The sequence below is a fragment of the Procambarus clarkii genome, chromosome 64 (genome assembly GCF_040958095.1).
Source record: "Procambarus clarkii isolate CNS0578487 chromosome 64, FALCON_Pclarkii_2.0, whole genome shotgun sequence".
NCBI lineage: Eukaryota > Metazoa > Arthropoda > Malacostraca > Decapoda > Cambaridae > Procambarus > Procambarus clarkii.
Genome location: NC_091213.1, coordinates 4,787,814 through 4,814,815, shown reverse-complemented (window position 1 = coordinate 4,814,815; position 27,002 = coordinate 4,787,814). Strand labels below are relative to the sequence as shown.

At 40.0% G+C, this 27,002-nt stretch overlaps 1 protein-coding gene across 2 annotated transcripts; it reads right to left on the bottom strand.

The window, feature by feature from the left end:
- Positions 1–436: 436 nt before the first annotated feature.
- On the bottom strand, positions 437–27,002 carry LOC123768943 (uncharacterized). Of its 2 annotated transcripts, none has more exons than XM_045759800.2 (10): positions 26,656–27,002; positions 23,249–23,361; positions 18,017–18,172; positions 14,821–14,936; positions 10,348–10,493; positions 8,928–9,090; positions 6,894–7,053; positions 5,118–5,320; positions 4,839–4,953; positions 437–3,526 (listed from the first exon to the last, which is right to left on the bottom strand). In XM_045759800.2, the coding sequence occupies exons 1-10, from the start codon at positions 26,808–26,810 to the stop codon at positions 3,264–3,266; spliced, it is 1,590 nt and encodes a 529-aa protein (XP_045615756.2). In that variant the 5' UTR covers positions 26,811–27,002; the 3' UTR covers positions 437–3,263. The 2 variants fall into 2 exon arrangements, with proteins under 2 accessions (XP_045615756.2, XP_045615758.2); XM_045759802.2 differs by having other exon boundaries at positions 23,295–23,361; positions 26,656–26,795.

The window sequence follows — 27,002 nt, the reverse complement described above, 5'->3', positions numbered from 1 at the left end:
ATACTTCTTGAGGTTATCTTGAGATGATTTCGGGGCTTTTAGTGTCCCCGCGGCCCGGTCATCGACCAGGCCTCCACCCCCAGGAAGCAGCCCGTGACAGCTGACTAACACCCAGGTACCTATTTTACTGCTAAGTAACAGATCCATACTCTTCCAATGAGTGATGATAATAGTTCCCTGCACCTCTGTGTGGGGACCAGGTTCTGGCTCTGTTCTGCAGTTGGCTAAACAAGACTCCTGTGACTGATGTTGCCCAGTAGTAGGGATCCATCTGTTACAACTTGGCATTAATTGTTAGTTGGAATGATATCCTCCCAAAGAAGATTTAAGATAGGCCCAGGCACCCCAGGAAGCTATAACACACACCAAAAATTAATAGCTGTAATGTAGGAGCAGGACAGCCCAATCCCTTAATTGGTGGAAAAAAACTTTAAGCTAATATTTAACAATATTTATTCACATAACAAATTTGTCTCCACATAAGCAGGAGAACAAGATGTACATAAACAATCATGTAGCAACAACTACTTTATTCCCTCATGGGGAAGTCAACGTTCAATCCCTGACCTTCCAAGTGGTTGAGCATCATTCCTTCTCCCCCCCTTCCCCCCACCGGTCCCATCCCAAATCCTTATACAGTACTGATCCCCTCCCTGTGATATATAGTAGTAATGGCTTGGCACTTCCTGCTCATAGTTTCCCTCCCATCCCTCATGGGGAAGACCTCTGATCTCAAGCAAAATAAAAGTACATGAAAGTCTACCTTATTGAAATAACCAACCTCCAGGTAACACACATGGGGGGGGGGGAAGTTTAGTAAGTAAATTACACAGAATATAGATCATAATAGGATAAAAACCCAGACTGTAGGGAATAATATTGTGAACAATTTGATACCAAGATGAATGACATACAAGGAAAATTTAGGTGAGAAAACTGAAAAGATTTTACACATTTCAGCGTGGCTGCCTGCTTACACAAAACGCTCGGCCCACCATGGGGTAGGCTGGGGCGCACATGCTGGGTGTCAAGTGTTAAGACGTAAGTATTGTCCTAACCACACACTCAGACCTTGACAAAGCACTCAGGAGAGTGCTGAGTGTAAAACTTTGTGTTAAATCTTTACATAAAATTCACAAATACATAAGTGTTGGTTTTTATGTCGGTGAGAAGACATTACCATTACTTATAGATCATAATACTGTAATAATAATGGGAACCAGTGGCTATTGTATAAAAGAGGAAAGGTACTTGGCCTCTAATGTGCCATTCAGCCATCAGTGGACAACCACCTTTGCCTGCACCTGCTACAAAAGAAGCCTACACCATGTGCGGGCAGCTGCACACATGTAAAACAAAACAAAAAATTTACTGCACACACTAACAAACCTTCTCAACAATACTCAAACCCCACCATTCCCTGGCATTTCAGTAACAATCTGGCTACTTAATCAACAAGTCCAGAAATGTAATATTTACTGGGTAATAGTAGGCATCCATCAGTCTCAGCATTGCCTCCAGCTGCATGGTTGGGAAACTTCAAGCTCTTCTCAGGAAGCAGAGATTCTGTTCTTTTGGCCCTGGTAATTACCTAAGTGTAATTACCTAAATGTAGTTACAGGATGAGAGCTACGCTCGTGGTGTCCCGTCTTCCCAGCACTTTTTGACATAATATAATGGTGGATGGTTTGTTCATCTACAGCCTTCGTAGGATATATATTGTGTTTTGTAGTCACTGGCTAGGGACTACAAAACACACTTACATCTAGCAGTTTGTTTTTCCCATCAACTGTTTGTACACGGGACAATAACTTGACATCTTACAACATTATTTTAAGTAATATTACTACCATACATAGACAAAACTTATCTGCAAATTACTCAATATTCTACTATATACTGGTATCCCAAAACATTAAATCTGGTAATAAAAATCTTATGTTCTCCAAGTATTTTAAGGTAAAATGATCTGGCTCCCACAATCCCCGGGATTGTAATGCCACCTCAGTAAGATACTTTCAGGAAGCCACTGGGGCTCTATCAGAAAGAGGCATTTCACTACAGTAGTCAGCAAAGGTATGCATCATCCTGCTTGAGGTAGCACATACTTATGGCGAAAAAAGAACGAGTCTTGTGCGTTATATATATTTGAGACAGAAATATGTGCCAGGTACATGACATCACCGAGTCCACTAGCTTCCTGGAGCCACACAGCTGGGAGGCTTAGTTGCCCCTGGGCATTCATAGTGAGCAGTTGTGTTACGCGTCTCGCTCTGGTGAGACGATTTGTAACTGTGCTACAAATACTCATTTACAATAGTGATTTTATAAAGAAACTTCAAGACCTAGAAATAAAACCCCTGTTGTAGTTATAGGAACTATTATTATCCCTTGTTTGTATACCTTAACCTTGACCAGCTCCTAGGAGGGAGAAGTGTGGGCTTAGAGCCATCCCCTGCTCAGGTACGTGTGTTAAGGTATTTATTACCAGGACTACTATAGGGCAGACTCTAGTTTACCTTTGTTTCATGCAGTAAAGGATGGGGTTTGATAGTTTGTACTCCAGTGTATAACTTAGAAGCTCGTGCCCTTACAGCTGGTGAGTGAAGGGTAGGCTGGCAGGGATCCTGGGTGACCTGAGCTACCATAGTGCCAGTCAGGCGCATCTCAATTACTAGTTTTCTTCCAATACCTATTAACAGTCTACTTAATTACATCAAATGTGAATAATATTTTTAAAATATAAATGAACTTGTGTCCTGGTCTCAAACAATTGTCATGAGTTAAATTAGTCATAAATTATGACTAATTTACATTAGTAACTCGGCCTATTAATAACAGCTGCACATACTCTTAATACTCTTACAGTATTACTCTGAGTAATACGTACAGGCTTAGTATGTTCTTTTGATAATTACTTGTGGAATTATGAAACAAAATAAGGCACGCTAACCTAAATTTGAGGCTGCTGAAATAAAGTAGTAATTAAGAAATAAATTTGACTTTTTTATACCTGTTTTAAAAATATAAATTGTTAGAGCCTCCATACTTTTTACAGAATGTGATTTTGCTTTCACATAAAAATCACATATTCTATCCTAATTAAAAGATAGAATATGTGATTTTTTAAAATCACATATTTTATCTGTACAAAATTATACTAACAAAATTTAAATAATAAATTTAACAAAAATTAAAAGCCTACTGGTAATGAAGTTGTCACCAAAAAATAAATTATGACTAATTTACATTAGTAACTCAGCCTATGAATAACAGTTGCACATATTCTTACAGCAACATTCAGAAGGCATTTGTATATTAGGTAAGGAAATTATTTTACAATTTTCATCTCTATCGGCTATAGCCACAATTATGTGCGCGTTTCTAAAATATGACGTTAATCTTGAGATTGGACAAGAGGTCACGGATAAATATAGCGATGGGATGTAAGATTCCATAACTGCCCAGTTCACCTTCACATTTGATGCTTGGTCATTAGTCAAGATGTTGTATATCAGCAAGTGACCTGAAAATAATCAAATGATTACAAAATATTTACTACATAATATTAGATATACTGTATTGTACAGTAAGGACTTCCTTCTCCTCTACCCCCATCCTTCTACCTTCTCCACCTTTCTTCCTCCCCACTCTCCCTACTCCCAACACACTCCACCTTTCTCCCCCCCCCCCACCATTCACTGCTCACAACTCTCGTCTCTCTTCACCTGTGTCTGGGTCTGGGTCTCTTTTTTTTTTTTTTCCCTTCCCCACTCCCAATCTCCCCCTTCTCATATCTTTTTCTATCCCCCCCTTCTCTTCCCATCTCCCCTACGTACCCCTTCTCACACCTCTTGTCCCTCTCCTCCCTCTTTCCATTTCTTCAAACATTCCCCTTTTCCTCTCCAAACATTCTGCCCCCCCTTCCTCCACCTTCTTTGTTCTCTTATTGGTTTCTGTCTCTGAATTTACCTGAGGGGCCATTATCTCCTGTTATGACTGCCATCTAATTCAGGCCTAACACAAGTCAAGTGTCATTTGTGTCCCCCTTACAAATGTGCTAGGAGGCCCAAAGAAAATTTTGGTTTATGTAGGAAAAGTGCAAATTGCACAATTTTGGCATACTTTGTTTTTATAAATTCAAAGGGAAACCTACTTTTCAAAGATGGCATTTGTGAGTTCCCAAGACAGGACAGATTCCCGCCCAGAGCGGTGACCCTAGCTTTCACGGGATACAATAAGAGATGAGATTGGAGGAAGCTGATCAGCCAATCAACAGGTAACCTGAGCCCATGTCACAGGCGAGCCGAGGAGATGAGGCAGCTCTCGGGCTCTCATGAGGTGACTGACTCGAGACACCCGCGGAGGAAAACATATTCGTTGGCACTCTAAGATATTCTCGAGATTTGCATTCGTTCTTGACACTTGGCACACACCTGATGCTCATGCGACCCTAGCATGTTGAAATGATTTGATGAAATATCCGCGCCAAATAAGGTCACGCGTGCAGTCGGGCGTTGGGGGGTTATAAGTCTGATGACTTCCCAATACTTTTGTACAGTCGGTGGCTGAGTGGCTACAGTACTGGACATGCCAAGGGGTATGGAGGCCCTGGCTGATTGGGTTTGAATCCTTCAGGGGCCAAGAGTTTTCTGATGCATGTTGGCTTGGGGACCATTCAAGCTTAATATACATATATTATTTATTTATTTATTTATTTTACAACTGACTGTACAAAAGTGTTAGTAGTCATGGACCATTTCTCCAACACCCAACAGGAGTTTTCAGTTATATATATATTTATACACCACAGTGTAGGTAAGAGACATGTATCCTACCTTGACTGGTGCCACAAAAAACAAGACCTCTCTTGTAGTGCACCACAGTCACTTCCAGCAAGACAGTAGCTCCTATCCTCACCTTGGCTAGTGTCACTATGCAGCTGCTAGCTGGCTGCAAACAAAAAAGATCAGTGTCAGGGCTTCTAGCATACAAATGTACAACTGACATTCTTTTTTTCATTACTATGATTATAATAATAATAATAATGATAAAATCAGTAGGCGCTATAAGGCGGATTGTAATGTGTGTTTATATGGAAGGGATTAAGAGACTACCTGTGTACTCGAGAGAGAACTTTCAACTGCTTCATCGGTGATGTTTTGTCCGTGTGTGGACAATGTGCTGTCATGTTTCTCTGCTCCACTTGCTGTATTCCAGCTTGTGTTACCCACAGCCTGTGAACCTCTCTGTATCCAGCTGGTCAAGATACTCTCACCGACAAGCCAGTAGTCACGCTCACGATCCATGTGCCAGTACGCTGCCAAGTATAATCCACAAAATATTAGAATACACCATCTTTGTTCAACAGGGAATGGAATGACTCTTCTACTTTATCACACAGAAAACCGAGAGTTGACCAATAGACTTTTCACAGACTTAAATAGCATGTCAATGACAAATTAGTTTATTAAAATATTACATGTATAATTTAATTTGAATATGACTTATGAGATATAATTTAGAAATACAGTACTGTAATAAAATTGTAACATGTTGAGTGCCACATTGAAATATCTTAATAACCTCCGGGAATATTTTTTTATCACATTTAGTTTCAAAAACAGATTCTTGGTAAGCTGTAAGAGTGAGAGCATGGTGTAAGAGTGTGAGAGCATGGTGCAAGAGAATAAGAGCATGGTGTAAGAGAAAGTATGTTGTGATTACCTAAGTGTAGTTACAGGATAAGAGCTAGGCTCTTGGTATCCTGCCTTCTCAGCACTTTTTGTCATATAAAACTTTGAAACTTTTGACTGTTTTGGCATCCTCCACTTTTTCACTTAAATTGTTCCAACCAGATATCACTCTGATTGCAAAAGTTTAAATTCAACAACAGTGAACTCCCCCAGAATGTTTTTCTTGGGGAGCCCCTTGTGACTCCGTGTAGCTATACATCTCTGATGCACGCGTTATCTACTAGGTGCCATCAATTGTGGAATTCTCTGTCCTACCGGAGACCCAGAGGCAGAACCTGGTCTCCTCACAGAGGTGCAGGGAGAGGTGTCATTTATATATTATGTTATTTATGCCACCACCAGGAAAGGCACCCAGAAAGTCAGCAAGATAAAACAAACCACAGCTGACTACTTCCAATACCTGCAGACTCAAACTGCCAAAGAGCTCCCTCCAAACTATATGAACAAACAATTGAAAATGTTATGAACTAGCACTCACACATCCACCCCACCCTTCCTGTGGCGATATGATAGTGATCATATCGCCACTTTTTCTTCTAGCTTTGGCATGTTTAACACTTCTAGCCTCTCCTCGCAGCTCTTTTCTTTCGATTTCAGAAGCCATTTTGTTGCATGTATTTGCGTCTTTTCCAGTTTGTTGATGTGCTTCTTGAGATATGGACACTATACCGCTGCTGCATATTCCAGTTTTGGTTTCGCAAAATTCATGAACAGTTTCTTTGGTATTTTGCCATCTATATATTTAAAAGCAATTCTGGAGTTGGAAAGTGTAGCATATGCTCCTTGCACAATGTTCTTTATTTGCTCTTCTGGTGACAGTTTACCATTGTGAGAGAATATGGTTGTGTGTGTGTGTGTAAGGGATAGAAGAGCTAAGAAGAAGGTTGCTGGGAGGACAAAGAAGAAGGTTGCTGGGAGGACAATGAAGATATCTCCATCAGTTCAGAGAGACATACCTGAAAGAACTCGAGAAGAAGGGCATACAAATAGGCTTACAACACTTTTGTCCCTGTATGTGGAACCCCAAAACCTCTTTTTATTTAGCCACAAATGTCAGTAGGAACCCAAATTGCCCATTTGAAATACACATTACGAGCTTAGTTACACTAAAACTCCAATTCTAAATACAGTACTTACATAGAAGAGTCCTAGAGGTGAGAGTAGAGGCAAACACCAATCCGCGTGCAAGGAGAGTAGGGTTGGGGTAGCGAAGATCTTTGTATAGTGGTGACTCGGCAACCAAGTTTCCAGATAAAGTGTATGAGGATACATGGCCTCCAGAGACAATGGTTGTAACCTGTAACAGTGAAACAAAACATAGCACACTGACAGGAGAAAGCAGCTAATGATAATTCAAGTTACTGTATATATTAATGAAAAGCAAAACAAACACCATTATTTACTGAATAGGAAAACAAGCACCACCATTCACTGAACTAAAGTAATACACATGCCATCAGCCGTACCCTAGAGTACAAGCTATGGAAACCTGGCCTTTACGGCATGAAATATAAAGGCAAACTAGAGTCTGCTCTGTAATAATGCTTATACCTGGTTACCTGGTTGATGGGGTTCTGGGAGTTCTTCTACTCCCCAAGCCCGGCCCGAGGCCAGGCTCGACTTGTGAGAGTTTGGTCCACCAGGCTGTTGCTTGGAGCGGCCCGCTGGCCCACATACCCACCACAGCCCGGTTGGTCCGGCACTCCTTGGAGGAATAAATCTAGTTTCCTCTTGAAGATGTCCACGGTTGTTCCGGCAATATTTCTTATGCTTGCTGGGAGGACGTTGAACAACCGCGGACCTCTGATGTTTATACAGTGTTCTCTGATTGTGCCTATGGCACCTCTGCTCTTCACTGGTTCTATTCTGCATTTTCTTCCATATTGTTTCTAATGGTAAAGCAATGATCAAATGTACCAGGGCAGGAATACCTCACTCCTGAGGACCAAACAATGTTAAGGTATACAAACAGGAAGAATGATAGTTTCTATAAATACAAAGGGTTTTATTTCTATGTTTTAAAGTTACTTTACACTATCACTCATACCAAAGACGTAGTATTTTCAGATAAGGTGCCCAACAGCTGAGTGGACAGCACTTCGGATTCGTAGTCCTGAGGATCTGGGTTCGATCCCCGGTGGAGGTGGAGACAAATGGGCAAAATGTTACTTTCACCCTGATGCCCCTGTCACCTAGCAGTAAATAGGTACCTGGGAGTTAGACAGCTACTACGGACTGCTTCCTGGGGGTGTGTAACAAAAAGGAGGCCTGGTCAAGGACCGGGCCGCAGGGACGCTAAGCCCCGAAATCACCTCAAGATAACCCCAAGAGAAGGCAGTACATAGACTACTGCTCCCACAAAAAACAGGACTTACAATAGTTATGTTAATTTGAAATCTATTCACAACTCGATATGCAGATTTCAGATGTTTTAACAATACAAGATTCTTACTACTATAATTAAGAAACAAATATCATGGACAACGTGCTCAGACATAAATACACTCTCTAGACTGGACGGACACCAACTGCACTTATTACCAGCCGACCACTGGGGTATATAAACACAGTATATTCTACATCTACTCTATTGTAGAAATAGCACAACAAATGTGACAAACACTGTCTGCGCACTTAGCTACAGTAGGTGAGATTCACCGTGCATCTCACTGATGTTGGAAAACTCCCACAGTGCAATCCACCACTCCAGTGAATGAATGACCGGTGCACAGTTTCTCTCCAAAAGGTCAGGTGTAACACAAACAAGGAGCATTGATTTCAAGCTCAACAAGCCACACTGTAGGACAGAAAACATACCCATTTTTACCCACAGGGTTACATACCCGTGGAACTGTCTACTAGCCGTAAATGACAAAACATTACTGAATTTAAAATCCACATCGTTAAAATCTTCATGACAAATGTGGGAACGTCTGACAAACTGCCGGCTACCTGTCCTCATCAAGGCCACTTGCGAGATAATTGCCCTCGGGTAAGTTCAGGTATGCTCTCTTTAATCTTGACTTCAGCACCATACATTTCTTCATGACATTTTCATTCTTTACTCAATTTTTTCACAAAATACCACACATGCTTTTCAAATTGTTTATTTCTACTTTTCATTTTCACTATTCATACCATAATTTTAATTTATGTGAAAAAGATACTTACAAATCCATTCCAAAGATCCCAGTAAACTGGAGGTGAAGTTGTCCTGATGCGTCCTTTATGGGTAAGTTCAATTGTTCTCGTCTCGGGCAGGAAAGAGGCTTCATAGACAGCAAGATGATGCTCACCAACCATTTGAGAAACTATCAGTGTGTTTCCATCACAGCTGTGAATGAAGGCATGAATTAACTCATCAAATTGTTAACTAAGATGACTCAAGAGCAATTTCAGAGAGAGGCGATATTAATGTAATTTATTTATTTATTTATGTACAAGAAGATACATTGGGTTTGTGAAAGTAAATAACATTGGTGTTCTTGGCTTTTTGCAAAGTCACTAACATGCATAGTGTTGACCAGACCACACACTAGAAGGTGAAGGGACGACGACGTTTCGGTCCGCCCTGGACCATTCTCAAGTCAATTGTGATGAGGATTGATTGATTGATAATGATTAAGCCACCCAAGAGGTGGCACGGGCATGCCACCCCTGTTCACCTCATCCCAATCAACTTGAGAATGGTCCAGGACGGACCGAAACGTCGTCGTCCTTTCACCTTCTAGTGTGTGGTCTGGTCAACATACTTTAGCCACGTTATTGTGACTCATCGCCTGCAACACGCATAGTGTTTTGGACAGGACCTTAATCTAACAAATAGTCAGATGAATACATACATTGTAGCAAAATTTGAGTTTAACATAATAACTACAATATAATTTGATGGGGATGATTATGCTGGTGAAGATGCATCTATCTTGAGGTTATCTTGAGATGATTTCAGGGCTTAGCATTCCCGTGGCCCGGTCCTCGACCAGGCTTCCTTTTTGTTACACACCCCCAGGAAGCAGCCCGTAGCAGCTGTCTAACTCCCAGGTACCTATTTACTGCTAGGTGAACAGGGAAATCAGGATGAAAGAAACTCTGCCCATTTGTTTTTGCCCTGCCAGGAATTGAACCCGGAACCTTAGGACTATGTGCTGTCCACTCAGCTGTCAGACCCCCATGTCAATTTGATCTTAGGTACTAATATTGGGGAAATGGGTACCACAAGATACAATGTGAGTTTGAAGCACAAGGTAGGAAACTATGAGGATAAAATTAGATACTTATTGGTTTTACTTTTGAATAAGGTATAGGTTAGAATTTTTTTTAATTCATTAGGGAGTTCCATAGACTGGGTTCTTTTATTTGAATGGAGTGCTTGCACAGATTTAGTTTGACTCTGGGATGATAAAGCTAACATAAACAATTACAGATCAATATCCAATCTACCGATACTATCAAAAATATTTGTAAATATCCAATATCCCTTTGTAAATCTTAATAAAACATATTAATAAGTAAACTGAGAAATTTTAGTTCAGGTTATCAAATAATAATGTGTAATTCTTAAACCTTTATCTTGCTAAAATTACTATCTTACCTCAGTCTAGAATCTACAGATAGCTCAGGTTTGACAGCAAGTGGAAATAGCGCACACAGTTCCGGCTCCACCAAATAACACCTTAGGTTTCTCTCCACACACAGTACCAGGACAGGGGAAGTTTCTGGCATCTCCATCACACAAACCTAGTGAGAGAGTTCTTTTAACAACTATGCTTCACAGCAGCTACAGTGCTGCCTCTTTATAATATACAAGCCCAAAATGTCAAACACCATATAAAAATGGAACGCCAAATTAAATGAAATGCCCCTTTCTAAGGTAGAGTGAAATACAACATGATAAAAATTCATGAGATGAACATAGGCTGGTCTTGGTCACCAGAATTAAAAAGAGAATGGCGTGCCAGGGGTCACATTCAGACCACCACAACAATTTTTGGCACTGTCCACCAGCTATACCTACGAAGATATTGTGAAAAAATTCTAAAACAAACGTTTTCTTACAGACAGGTACACAATTATTCATTTATCTCAGGAAAAATAACAAACTTCCTGCTGTTTAAACTAAGGCTATAATCCCATAAAGGAGGCATTACAGCTGACAAACTATTACAGACCAATATCAAATCCACTGATACTATCACAAACATTTAAATAAATTATTTACAAACGGCTCTCCTCCCATCTTGTAATGTTGAACATATTAAATCCCTGCCAATTTGCTTCCATTCGCAAAAATATACCCATTATGTCACTATTAGTCTGCTTGATATATAGCCCTTGACAAAAATGAGGTCTCAATTGGCCTCTTCATTGATCTGAGAGAGGCCTTTGATACTGTAAACCATAACCATCCCTTACATAAACTTTATCATTATGGAATCCAAAGCCTTGCTCTAAACTATATTTGATAATATCCTAATGACAGACACCAATATGTAGCCATCAATAACATAACCTCCCCCACTCTACCATTAAGCATAGGAGTGCTACAGGGCAGCACCTTAGGACCTCTCCTATTTCTTACATACATCAATGATTTACAAAATGTCTCTTAACATTCTTAAACTATTTGCTGACAATGCTACCTTTATCTATTCAGACCCTAACCCACACACACTAAATGCTGATTGGATTACTGTCTGATAAGCTTGACATAATATACAGTATCTGCAAGCTCATGGGATAAATCCAAAGAGAAGGTATCATTCACAGTTTCACTGTGAACAATCTTGTAAAATCAACACAACATGGGTTTGTTAAAAATAGATCTTGCTTTACAAACCTACTCACATTTTTGGAACTGATAACCAGCTACTCAGACAAAGGACTCCCAGTAGATGTAGTATACATGGACTTTGCTAAAGCTTTCGACAAGGTACCACATGAAAAACTAGTAAAGAAATTACAAGCACATGGAATAAATGGAAGGATAATTAAATGGATAAAACAATGGTTAAAACAAAGAAAACAGATTCATGCTCAATGGGAATGAATCAGACTGGAGAAATGTGGTGAGTGGGGTACCACAAGGGTCTATTTTGGGTCCACCCATTTTTGCCATATACATTAATGACAGATGAGCATAATAGAAACCACATCATGAAATTTACAGATTCACAAAAAAAAGGACAAAGTCAGGATCCATCATTGACTAAAAGTTTTACAAGAAGGAGCAGCAGTAAAAAAACTAACCAAACCCTAGAAATAGTCAAGCAAAAATTTTACTTCCGGGAAAAGAAGGTAGTAATTCAACTCGATAAATCTTTGGTGCGCCCTGACTTGGATTATTGTATCCAAGCATGGAGACTTCATCTTCAGGAAAACATAGTTGCTTTCGAGAAAGTTCATCACTGGACAACAAAAATCATTCCAGAACTAAGTCGACTCTAATATTAACACTTTAGTGCGCGCGGCACTAGCTGGAAAACCAAGCGGGTTGTGCACGCGGCGTTCTGGGCGCTCAAGCGTAAACACAAAAATGTTTATAATCTTTTCACGCTCCTAACCTCAATTCTCAAGCTACGTTTTTCATTTTGGTATCAATGCGTTGGCAATAAAATTCTCTACAAGATCATATGCATAAAATGTCACCAAAGCATTTGGTATCCCACCACGAAGTAAATAAACACGAAGATGACTCGCCGTGACACCCAAACAGGAAGTAAATGTTCATACTCTTTCGTTTGTTGCCAGCCTCACAGTCATCCTACAGCGCTCATTTTGATATCACTGAACTCGCAATATAATTCCCCACCCAGACATATGCCTATCAATGTCTAATTATGTTCCGCACGAGTGTGGGAACTGGGCGAAGCGTTAGCCGTGATTTCAGCAGCGACGACACTGTTGGGATGCAGTGCTTTGAATGTTTATACTTATTTCACTGTCCTGACATTATTTCTGGAGCTACGTATTTCATTTTTATAGCAATGTGTTCGCAATAGAAAGTTCTATAAGAACATGGGTAGAGTTGGCCAACACAGCATCAAATAAATTTGCGGGGAATAAAATCTTACGCGTGTTTGTACCCGTGAGCGTCAAAAGTTTTTACTTTGCTCATGTTTTTCAAGTTTATACTTGTTTCACACCGTTTTTTTTTGTATAGTGTTCGGAATAAACTTCCCTACACAGACATATGCATATCAAATACAATTCCTTGGAATTCACAGCTGTAGAGATGACGGAAAACACACAACCGGAACCCGCTCTTGACACTCCAACTCACACCCGCAACACCCACAAAAAAAGTTTCTCTTGTTTCGTGTATACTTACTTTAGTTTTCGTGCTACAGTTCTCATTTAGGTATCAAAATATTCCTAAGAAAATAGACTACAATACTGAAACAATCTAAGACAATTATGTGTACTTACCAAAGCAAAGATGATTGTAGTAAAATAAGTTGAGCATTTTATCTCCACTCCACCTCCTTCAGGTACTGATTCCTGAAGTTGCTCAACAGATGTTCCTAGGTGGAGTGAAGCTGATGTAGGTGGTTATTTCATGTCCACCCAATACACCCTTTTCCTGTGATAAGTGGTGTAACAAGGTATGACGCAGAGTGGAACATCGCATGTCTTGCACCCTATACCAGTTTCCTTCCTGATACCCGACTTTGAATACACTTCACACCTGCGACGTTTGGGGATTTTTACCAGCTCGTTTCAATTTATAGTTCAGGCGAGTCTCTGCTATAACAACACGTCGCTGTTGTCTCTTGGTTGGCAATAAACTACTGTCTGAATCGTCGCTCTCACTATTGTTTTCAAACACTAATGTGGAATATGAATTATCTTCATCAGATTCAGCTTCAGCACTAGGTGTAGACGTGAAGAGAGGGCGCCTTACACCCGACGGGCCAGGTGTTGACGGGTCAGCAGCAGGATACACAGGACCAGTGTCATGATTTATGTCTGGAGCATGAACTAGATGTGGAGATGGTGTAGTTGTTGCAGGCCACTCTGCCTTGTCATATTTCAATAAAGACCAAATAGCAACTTCATGGAACTAGAGCAGAGTTAGTTTCCTTCGATCATCTGTGTTGGCCTTGTACAATGCATAAGCGTTTTGCAATGCCATTTGCAAGAAATAAAATGTTATTTTCTTGGTCCACTTGTGACATTTCCTGGCGAAATGGTAATACTTTACCATTTGATCAAAGTGGTCAACACCCTTCATGAACTTATTGTAGTCAACAATTGTCTGTGGTTTGTTCACCACAACCTGCTGTAGTCTTACTGTTCCATCTGCCCTGCGAACTCGTTTTCTTTTCTGAACTTTCTTTGTGTCTGCATTGTGTAGGTTGGGCGAGGGGAGAGCCGAGGGGAGAGAGATCCGATTGCTCCACGTGACAACAAAACAATGGGCCTGTCACGTGACCCAGTAGGCCGACGTGACTTGCGGCCTACCCGAGAGAACAGGAATTTCATGGCGCGGAGTTTGAAACAAACCCCAAGTAAAACGGATTTAAACTGGATTTTTTACAAATATTTTAAACCGCACCGTAAATTTACGTCGTGATCCGACAAGCGGTTAGGGAAAACGCCCGTAATTCCAAGTCGAAAATCCAGGAAAGTGTTAAGAGAGGTTGAGGGTCACAGGGCTATGAACACTGCAAACCAGATATGGCGGCTGATCTCATCAAACTTTTAAGATACTTAACAATTTGGAGAATATTGATCCAGACAACTTCTTCAAATGGTCAGATGTAACACAAACAAGGAGCAACACTTTCAAGCTCAAAAAGTCATAATGAAAACAGAAAATAGGAGACACTTTTTCACCAATAGGGTTATAAATCCATGGAACTGCTTACCCGCCGAAGCAGTAATTTCCAAAACACTGTTGAATTTTAAAATCTAGCTTAATGAAATTTATATTAATAATATTTAATGAAAAATGACCTATCATCTTGTGAATCAATTGCAGTATCATAATTAAAATGAGAATACCTTAATTATACTTTGATAAATCCTGAGAAAAAAACATTCTTAATAGGAGCAGAAAATTTACCTTGTTAATTCTGCCACTAATAGTTTGTGAGCAGCATTCTTGCCCTGCCTTGCCAACCAATCGTAAGATGTGCAAGTTCTCAGCTTCACCACCACACACAACCACCACAAACCTGCCTTTATTAAAGTAAATTAAAGTTTACATTCTATAAGCAACTTAAGCTAAAGGAAAGAAATTCACTGATTGTATACTAAGTTATTTTCAAAAGATTATTATTTGTAGAATGCAAAATATTCTTCACAAGTGAGATTATTAATGTTTATCTCAAGAAATTACAGGAATACACAACTTGTGTTTTTATGAAGTCTTTGTTCTGTATATCTACCATTAATGTAACAACTCTTTATCACAAGGTATTTTTGTATATAACCTGAATTGACCCAAAGGGACACTGACACTGCAATGGCCTCGATGAGGGCAGGAAGCTGGCACCTTGTCAAAAGTCTCCCCATTTGCCCTGATGATTTTTTCCCAGCTGAATTTTAAAATTTAACAGTTTTGTCATTCACAGCTTTGGCAGTTAAGCAGTTCCATGGGGTCTATAACCCTTCATAACCTAATATCAAAAGTCAATATCATAGCTTCCTAATGTGAATGGTGTCCAATGATGCTCAGATTTTCAAAAAAAAAGATTCAAATACTCTGCCTTCATGAATTTTTTGTGGTGTTTTGCCTAGCAGGTACTGTATAGCGGGAGGCAGGTATGCAATCAGTACAAGAAGCTGGCTGGGTTAAATCTGCCCTCATTTGTGCACACTGCATCCTCCACTCTGCTGCTCATTAAAACATGTTAAACAACATATATCCCACACCTTCTACAGGAGAAACCTCTTCGGCGAGTAATTCACAATGCCATCTTGGACTATCTCGACCACTACAGCCCGCCTCCTCTACAGATAAGGTGTGAAAAGTTCTTGTTGGAACCAACAAGAAAAGTTCTTGTTGGTTCTTGTTGGCTGGTCCTGTGCCCTGCACAGGGTCACCCTACATGCCAGTGTTGTCGCCCTTTCACAGTGTTTTGAGTTTTTAATGCCTGGTGTTCCCAGACTTCATACCACCCTGCACTAGGAATGTTTAAAGCCGTTAAGGCACAAACATTTAGCAGCTAAAGGAGGTTACAGTTCTCTTTTAGTATTATGAGTTTATCCCTTCATACCTTTCAACAATTTTTGTCTGTGGGGAGCCCCGTCGGCTCCCTGAAGCTATCCGAACTGATATGTGCTATACAGTATTAGTTTGGGGTCATCAGTCACAAGAGTTTTTATGTTAACCGGGAACCATGAGCCAGAACCTGGTCCCCTCAGGGAGGCGCACGAAGCTATGGCCTATGGGCACTTTACATTTAAATATATCATAATTGTAATCGACTGAGGAAGGACCGAGAAAGGTAGGTGAATTAAAACAGACCACTGTCTGGTTAACCTGTGCAATCTACATCCAAAAAGATCAAAATAACTCTCCTAGAAAAAAAAACAATCAAACCTTCAACCTGCTCAACCATCTCCTACAACACCTTGAGTAGGGTCTCCTCCCAGAAAGCCAATGCAGCTTCCGCCCAGAACACAGAATTGTCAATATATTTGCCACAAGTCAACTCCAAGAAAAATGCCAAGAACAACATTGTTACCTCTTCGGACCTTTATTGACCTGCACAAGCCCTTTGTTATGGCCAGCAGAGATGGCTTGTGAAAGATAATGGAGAAGTTTGGCTGTCCTGGTAAGTTCCCCATGATTATCCGATAGTTCCACAATGGCATGATGGCAAAAGTACTGGACGATGGAGACGAGTCAGAAGCCTTACCAGTAACGAACAGCGTGAAGTAGGGCTATATTCTCGCCCCAACACTCTTCAACATAGTATTCTTGGCCATGTTTACTGATGCCTTTTATGATTGCCAGGATGAAATACCCATTAGATACAGGACTAATGATCGCCTGTTAAACCTCGGGAGCCTGCTAGGGTGAAAGAAACTCTGCCCATTGTTTCTCGCCGGCGCCTGGGATCAAACCCGGGACCACAGGATCACAAGTCCAGCGTGCTGTCCGCTCGGCCGACCGGCTCCCTCCTGGCTCCTCCTGTCATAAAAGACTTCCTGTTTGCTGATGACTGTGCCCTCAATGCCAGCATAAAGCAAATGATACAGCATGAAATGGGCTGCTTCTCATGAGCCTGCAACAGTTTTGACAACATCATAAGCACCAAAAAAAACAAAGTCATGTACCATCCCGTTCCCAGAAGGCCCTACCAGGAACCACACATCACAGTCAAGAGGCAGAACCAACAGGCATTTGATAACTTCACCATTCTTGACACCATATTCTCAAGAGCGGTGATCATAGAGGCAGAAATCAACAACAGGATTGCCAAGGCCAGCGTTGCCTTTGAAAGATTCCGTGAGAATGTCTGGGAGTGGAGGGGACTCAACCTTACCACCACACTGAAGGAAATGGCCACCTTGGGTGGTGGTGTACGAGTGTTGCTAGCTAGCAATCGCTTGTCATTAACGAGTGTGTGCATGGTCCATGTTGGTGGTTTTTCCTTCAGATTACTATGGTGTTCTAGTACCTCTTGTCTCTGTTGAGGGAGCCATATTCTGATAATGGCTTATGAGAAGTGCTATGGATCTTATAGCCTAGTGTGGTATCCTAGGTTTGGAGCTTACCAAGTGGGTTGTTTAAGGTGGCACCAAGGTACCCATCAATAAGGGGCATTTCATAACATTCAGTGCTAATTTTTTACAACTCTTTTTGCATATCAATTTTCATTATTATTTCCTTATATTTTTGTCCTGCGTAAACACAGCACATTGAGCTTTCAGTCTTTAAAAACTTTCACCATTCCAACTACTTCTGTTCTTCATGGATATCCCTCACATTCTACACAGCCCAATGAGCATGTCTTTACTTTCTAGAAAATCTGGTCAGGTACGAACCCCAGATCTGAGGCTATTTATGCCTTTAGTGAGTGGAATGTATGGGGTCCCCACCCAATATTTTCACCCTATAATAAAGGGAATGAGGCATTAAACACATCACAGAGTCAGTGTTGGGGTTGTCACAGTCACATTCCTGTGCTTTGAATAAATTATGCATGATTTAGGTTAGATTTAATTATTAGATTCTTCCATATTTACAATAGCTTACAATATATTTACAGTACTGTACATTTACTGTGAAAACCATAGGAAATACATACTTGAAGAAGCAAGATGTGTTACGTTTTTCATATGTAATACCTCACTGCAGTTGTTTGGGTCTGATGTTACAATAGTCTGTATGTACATTCTACTGATATCTAACCAGTTTGGTTCTTCCACTTCCTTCTGACACTTGAAAGATGTCCTTATGTCATCTGTTGGAGAAAAAACAATAGATTTGGGATATTAGATATATAATAACTCCATTGGTCACACACACACTTATATGTATCATGTTCAAGTCCGAGCTCCAGACCACATATGGAATAACATAACGGCCGCTCTCACTTTTGGTATAATCACTAGCGGAACACCTGATCACTGTGTTCCTCGTTTCAAGCATAAATAAGGCACTGAGAAAGATCAAGAAATTTTAATTCAAACTACACAGTTAATTCTACTGTAGCATCTATATTAGGAGTAATATATTTGCCCCAAAGTCTCAGAGCTTTCATTGTAGGCAATTAGATGTGCCTGTTAATTCCATATTCCAGGAAGTTCTACACTAATCTTATGTGCACTAATTACAATTGATACTTCTTTCCATGGGTTACAGGAATCACTCTGAACCACCAAAAGGTAACCAGCCAGATGATGGTCAACTTGGCAAGTCAGGAAAAGTGTGGAATATAAGCTGAATAATAATGGAGTGGTGTCAGTACAATTCCAGTAGTGATTTGGTAACAAACCATCTGTATATACTTCGGAGCTTCTTCAACAGCATTGACATTCACAAGCAACAATGTAACACACTATAAATCTAGTTCCTACTCTCACAAAATGCTACAGCCTTGCCACAGAGCAGACAACCAGATTCTGGTCATATTCGAGCTATCTACTCTTGTCCCACAGTCTGGCTCCACGATCTTGCTGGCAGTCCAACTATTTTTTATTTTATTTATTTATATATAAAAGAGTTGCAGGCGATGAGTCACAATAACGTGGCTAAAGTATGTTGACCAGATCACACACTAGAAGGTGAAGGGATAACGACGTTTCGGTCCATCCTAGACCAGGCATTGTATGTACTAGCTCTATCTATTAATCCAACAAACTTTGTAAAATCTCTTGTATGTATGTACCTTACCTAAATAAACATTTATTTATTTATTTATTTATTCTCAAGTCGATTGTGGAGATCGACTTGAGAATGGTCCAGGGCAGACCGAAACATCGTCATCCCTTCACCTTCTATTGTGTTGTCTGGTCAAAATATAAGAGAGTTCTTACATTCTTGTACAACCATTAGCACTCGTAGCCTTTCAGGCAGGTCCTTAATCCTCTGTTTCCCGGAATACAACCCCTACCAAATCGTTTCACAACCAGGTACCCATTTTACAGTTGGGTGAACAGAGGCTACAGTTCAGGATTGACGCCCAGTAAATCCTCCTCGGCCAGGATACGCACCCAAGATAAAGTGCTTGTGAAACGCCAGGCGAGTGTCTTAACAACTACACCATGGGGATTGTAAACTACTGTTTGATTAGTTTGATTAAACTATAATCAGTATAAACTATACACTCTCTACCCCTGGCCTTGCTCAAGCTCTCTGCTCCAGGCCTTGTCTCAGCTATTACTACACATTGCAACATTTCTAACAACCAACTGCTGTGACCAATGCTATATAAATCAAAAACTACTAAACCTCTTTGAATAATGTCACCCAAACCTGTAAATGTTACACTTTTATAAATATCATAAATATGCTTCAACGTATCAACCGATAATAAACACTGTACATCTTACCAAATACAATTTTCACAACACACTGTCCTCGCCTCATCAAATAAATAACAGGTAGATCGTGTTGCTGTGGGAAGGTTGAGAGCTGGGGGAGCTCTAGTGATTTTTTTTTATTTTTTTAAATTGGGAGGGATAAACAGGTCATAGTGAAAAAGTCCATAATAGTGAATATTTTTTTTTTTTTTTTTTTTTTTTTGTGATATATACAAGAGTTGTTACATTCTTGTACATATCTGGCAAACTGACAGAAAGTAAAAAATTTAAAGAAGCAAAGAAGAAATAGTGTATTTAGAAGGAAATTGTGTGGGAACACGACAAAAACAAAGGTAGCCACCAGCTTGAGGAAGGTCAACACAGAAGAGATTGATTTTGATGGCATTGATGAGAATAGAAGCTGGTGGTTTGCCAATGCCTATTGCTGCTAATCCACGCACAAGTGGCCAAAGATAAAGAAATATTTGAAGCAGTTAAAGAAGTGATGGAGCAACAATAGGAATCTGTAATTTCTCGACAAACATTTTTCAGCAAAGAGCCAACACAATGTATTATGGATAAACCAAGATAATCCAACAAAGTATGAACCTGGAACCTGCCAATATTATGCATGGGGGTGTATGTAATTATGGGCTATCAGGAAAAACTAATAGAACATGTAAATATAAACACCCAAGAAACTTGAAATATCCTAAATACAGGTACACGTCTCTGAAAATTACAGATTTTTCCACCCAAATTTGTGTAAAAATGCCCTAAACAAGAAAGAATGTTTTAACAGAGACTGTCCTGCATTTCATATCAAATGAACCAAGTGAATAAAAAAAAAAAAAAAAAAAAAAAAAAAGAGTGCCATTATGCATATAGCAACACTCATACATACCAGATTCTTTAGTAAAAGAAAGTGGAAAAGATTGGCAAGAGATGATAAAACTCTACCATCAACTCGGTCAAATGCTAGATAGGACACAGACAATGTGCAATGTGGCACCCCTACCAAAACCACAGAGATTAACACCACATAAAATACCCAGCACTTCCACAAATACGATAAGGTATCAAAGCATGCAAAATATACAAGGTATCAAAGCATGCAAAATATACAAGGTATCAAAGCATGCAAAATATACAAGGTATTAAAGCATGCAAAACAAACGTGTCCACTTTATAACTGGTCTCCTAAATGAGGCAAAGGCATTGTTTGCGGCTTTAACTGAAACTCATACAAAGGACTATTATGACAGTGTACGCTACGCGTACTAGTGGCTGTACAAGAATGTAACAACTCTTGTATATATCTCAAAAAAAAAAAAAGTGAGATATGGATACCACAATTCAATCGTTTCAGATAAAAAACATAGGATACAGGGTGGGATCAGTCTGTACATCAAAGACACACTCATCTGCACAGAGCTGCTAAACACCACAAACGATATGGTGGAAGTGCTGATAGATCAAAATAAAAATTTTAAATGTGGTGATTGTCCTTGTATATAAATCACCAGATACAAATCCTTAGCAGTTTAAAGACCAACTTATGAAAATAGAATATTGGTTAGAAAACCTCACAGAATGTGGCAAATACAGTTATATTAGAGAATTTAGACAAAAGTATATACTGTACATACATAGGATACAAAAACAGTGGAGGATTTCTAATCAAGACAATACCTGAATTTACATGAGAGGTCACTAACATACTAGTGGCTTCAATGAGGACAGAAAGCCATTGGCTAGTCAAAAGGTACCTCCAATTTGTCCTGATAAGTTTATCAAGCTGTATTTTAAAATTCAACAGTGTTCTGGAAACTACGGCTTCAGCTGGTAGGCATTTCCATGGGTTTATAACCCTGTGGGTAAAAAAGCATCTCCTGTTTTCAGTTCTACATTGTGGCTTGTTGAGCTTGAAACCATTACTCTTTGTTTGTGTTTTTACCTGAACTTTTGAAGAAGTTATCTGGATCAACACCGTCCAAACTGTTCAGTATTATAAAAGTTTCGATGAAATCAGCCCAGTCTTGTCTGGTTTCCAGTGTTATTAGCCCAGTGGTCCTCAATCATTTTTTTATATGGGAGTTGATTTAGTTTTAGAATGATTTTTGTTGCCTGGTGTTGAACTTTCTCCAATGCATTTATGACTTTCTGAAGCAGTCTCTGTGGTACAGTGGTAAAACACTCACCCAGTACTTTGCGAGTGCTTTGGCCTGAGTTCGTATCCTGATCGGGGAGGATTGACTGGGCGCCAATCCTTAACTGTAGCCTCTATTCACCCAGAGGCTACCTGGGTGAACAGGTAGTGAATGGGTACTTGGTTGTTAAAACAATTTGCCAGGTCGTATTTGGGGGAAAATTAGGATTAAGGACCTGCCCAAAACTCTATGCATGTTAGTAGCTTAACAAGAATGTAAGAACTCTTTTTATATATATACAGTATATAAACAAAAAAAATGAGGTCTCCATATTTGGATATAATAATCCAATTGGGGACATACCACAAATTTATAGTTGAATAACTACCTTCTTTTCCTTAAAGTCAAAGGTTTGCTTGATTATTCCCAGGGTTTGGTTAACTTTTTTTCTGCAGCTGCGGCTGTTCATGTTTGGCTCATATCCACACTTCTAACCGTGAGTTGGACACACACTGCTGCTGGCAAGTTTCATCATCATTTTGCCTGCTGGGGAACTCATTGGATACTTTTGGCATTCCTCAGTAATTCGTGGAACTTATAGGATACATGTATGAATTGTAATTAGTGCACATAGGATTATTGGAGAGCCTTAAAGTGTTTATCGTTGAACTTTTTGGAATGTGGAATTCTTATGGATAGTTTATGTGGAAATAACAAAATAACAGGAACATTTAATTGCCTGCAAGAGAACTTCTGAGAACTTGGAGCAACTATATTACTCTTAATACAGTTGCTACAAGTCCATCTAACTCATCCCATGTACTATCAGTCCAGCTTTAATCCCATATGCTCTCAGTCCAGCTAACTCAGCCCATGTGCTCTCACTCCAGCTCTCATCCCATGTGCTCTCACTCCAGCTAACTCATTCCATGTGCTCTCACTCCAGCTCTCATCCCATGTGCTCTCACTCCAGCTAACTCAGCCCATGTGCTCTCACTCCAGCTAACTCAGCCCATGTGCTCTCACTCCAGCTAACTCAGCCCATGTGCTCTCACTCCAGCTAACTCAGCCCATGTGCTCTCACTCCAGCTAACTCAGCCCATGTGCTCTCACTCCAGCTAACTCAGCCCATGTGCTCTCACTCCAGCTCTCATCCCATGTGCTATCAGTCCAGTTAACTCATCCCATGTACTATCAGGCCGGCTAACTCATCCCATGTACTATCAGGCCGGCTAACTCATCCCATGTACTATCAGGCCGGCTAACTCATCCCATGTGCTATCAGTCCACTTGGGCTACCCACACAAGGAACAACAACAATACAGTACTGCAAATATTCATCACAAATTACACACATGAGCCCACCAGCATTGTTTGTCCCTTGATCAAGTACCGAGGTCTTGGGAGTGACCTTGTGCTCGTGTAGCAGCTCGGCCAGAAGACGCGGTGGTAGGCATTGGCACCTCGTGCGACATATTCTGTCAAAAGAAAAACTTTCAATGAGTAAACAAATCTCTGTACTATATACATAATTGTATACAAATTCAGAATAGGCCTAGAAGTCTTAAAATTTAAATTGGAATCACCATTTCATGAAGTGGATCGAGATAAAGATGCTACTGTGAACAGCATCTTCCCACTTCCTACAGATACCAATAGTGATTGAAGCCATTTTTGATGAATTGTGACACCCCATTGCATATTTCAGCTATCTTCTCACTGGATATACATGCCCTAAGTGTATGACATTCTTCTCCTGATGAATGAGAAGTCCCTTGATATTTGGCAAACTCATTGTCTCTTTTATTTTTCACCAGCACCTGTTAAATACAGATAACATCAGCATCTCAGTGGATACTTTTTTTTATTAACAAACTTAGGTATACACAGCAATGTGCTGCTGCTGCCCTATTCTCTCTGAAGGATTACTCAGTGCAGATCAAGAGATAGCTATGAGTTTATTTTAACAGCCCCATCTCACAGGATGGAAAGATATAGGTCATTCTTTTGTGTTACTTACATGTACAAACATTGTTCCTAACTGCTAATCCTGATCTGAAAGTTTTCCTTGATTGATGTAACAGAACCCTGGAGCACCACACAACAGAAATAAATATCTCTGATATCCCCAGAGTCAAACTAAATCTGTGCAAACACTCCATGTCTGGATACAACAGTACCCAGTCTATGGAATTCACTCCCTAATGAATTAAAAAGCTGTCCAACCTATGCCTTATTCAAAAGTAAATCCAAAAAGTACCTAATAGTTTCCTACCTAGTGTTTCAAACTCGCACTGTATCTTGTGCTACCCACTCTCCAATATATGTGCCTAAGCCATGCAAATTCACCATTGTAATCACTGCTATCAACTTACATCATAGTTGTTATGTTGAATGCAAATTTTGCTACAATGTACCTGTTAATATCCCTCAAATTATGCTACAATGTACCTGCTGCTAAATCCTAAAATTTTACTACAATGTACCTATTAATGTTCTTCAAATTATCTTGCAATGTACCTTTTAATATTCTTCAAATTTTGCTACGAATTACCTACTTAAAATTATCTGTTAGATTAAGAACCTGTCCGAAAGTTCTTCACCGCTTGCGTTGAAATTTTGACACAACGTTCCATTCGCATACGAGCGTGTTTTTATATACTTACTATATAATTATCAGGTCTGTGACAGGTAAAAACATGCTTTTTGAAGAACTGTGTTTTTCATGCGAGTTTTCAAGTGAGGGAAATCTCCGAAACCTCTTTGAAATTTGTTGAAAATCGATTGCTTTGAAATTGAGATATATACAAGAGTTACATTCTTGTACAGCCACTAGTACGCGTAGCGTTTCGGGCAGGTCCCTGGAATACGATCCCCGCCGCGAAGAATCGTTTTTTCATCCAAGTACACATTTTACTGTTGCGTTAAACAGAGGCTACAGTTAAGGAATTGCGCCCAGTAAATCCTCCCCGGCCAGGATACGAACCCATGACATAGCGCTCGCGGAACGCCAGGCGAGTGTCTTACCACTACACCACGGAGAAATTTTGACACAACATTGCATTCGAATAGATGCATGTATTTATATATACTTACTATATACATGCCACACCTGTGACAGGTAAAAACCATGCTTTAAAAAAAACAGCGCCATCTGTTGCACGTAACAGCAACATATGCTGTAATCTCCGAAAGTTCTTTGCTTTAAAATTTTGACACAACATTCCATTCGAATACGTGCATGTTTTTATACACCTACTATATAGATGACACCTGTGACAGGTAAAAACATGATTTTTTTTTTTAAAAAACAGCACCAGCTGTTGCACGTAAAAGTAACTCATGCTATACTAAATATGCTACGATTCCATTTCAATGTTTCAGATTGCATTGATGAATTGAATTTTTATCGATCTCGATTTATTTTAATTTTGATTTAATTATTTGTGTGACATTGCGTTGTAATTGAGCAGTGTTGTTTACCATACCATTCATTTCATGAGTATAGTTTATTTTTATTTTTTTTTATTTTTTCATTTCGTTTTTTAACTGTTCTTCTCATTTTTCCAGTGATGGAAACATCAGATCATGTTGTTCCCATTTTTCTAATGGGAACATCAGATCATTTGGGAATGCATCGGACGAGGGAGTGGGGAATGGTAGGGAGAACGAGGGGATGAGAGTGGGGGACAGTGGGGAGGACGGGGGAGTGGAGAATGGTGGGGAGGACAAGGGGAGTGAAGGATGGTGAGGAGAACGAGGGGACGGGGGAGGGGACAAAGGTGGGGAAAACGAGGGGATGAGAGTGGGGGGATGGTGAGTGGAGAATGGTAGGGAGGACAAGGAAAGTGAGGGATGGTGGGGAGGACGAGGGGACCGGGGAGGGGGGAAAGGTGGGGAGGATGAGGGGATGGGGGAGTGGGGTATGATAGGGAGAACAAAGGGACAGGGGAGTGGGGAATGGTGGGGAGGTCGAGGGAATGAGAGAGTTGGGAATGGTTGGGAGAATGAATGGGACTTGGGGAGGGGGTAATGGAGGGGAGGACAGGGGAGGGTTTCTGTAGCCGGGTACAGCTAGTATTAATAATATAATGATAATGTTTATTTAGGAAAAAGTACATACATACAAAATGAATTACAAGAAGAATGTTGGATTTCTAGATTAATAAAGTATATACTAGCTATGCTTAAAGCCACTAATACGCACAGCCATTCGGCCATGATGAGGAAAAATAAACTTAAAACTAACTAAGACTTAAGACTAATTGAGATCAAATGCAAAAACTGAACTGAAGTTGAAAAAAATATACAAAAATGACAATAATTACATGTTGAATGGAACAGCATAAATACTGATTGAAATATCGTAGGAATATGAGGATCTTTGCTTTTTACAAGCCGCTAGCTTCTTGTGCCTATGTGTTCTACGCTGTCCTTTCTCTAGATTTAGATCTAGATTTAGACAAAATACCATTGCATCGAGCCGAATCCCGATAAATTTTAAATTTGAATAACAATAGTCTTACCTTAAATATTTCAAAATACCATTTTCTTTATAAGCAAAATGTGTAAAGGCTAACTAACATAAATGTGTATTTATCCCCTCTTACTCTAAGTCTTTTAAGTGTATATATACTCTTACTATTATATAAAACAAATTTAATATTCATTCGAATATTTTTTAAACTACAATCATTGCATTAAGTCAAAGCAAAGGTAGGCATTATATGGAAAGCTTAACAAGAGACGAAAGTATAAATATAGTTAGTGACCTCGTGGCCAGATGTCTCCACCAGCACGAGACACACGCAGCCTTCACCAGCTCCCACGGCTCCAGCTTATTGAGAATGATCTCCCATATTTCCGGCGGCAAGAGTTGCTCGGCGGCCACAGGGTATCCAGTCCCTCGCGCTGAGAGATCACACATCACGCCGGACCTCTATACACACGTGACATTGATGTGTGGAGCCGCTCACAGCACAACTTGGCGCTAGCTGAGAGGAGCACACACCTTCCCTGAGGCAAGCTAGGACACTGCCATGGCGCCCTCTTCAACTCTACAACATTACATTGCTACTGCTTCTCAATACTTTGCACAAGCATTTGCATTCATTTCGCT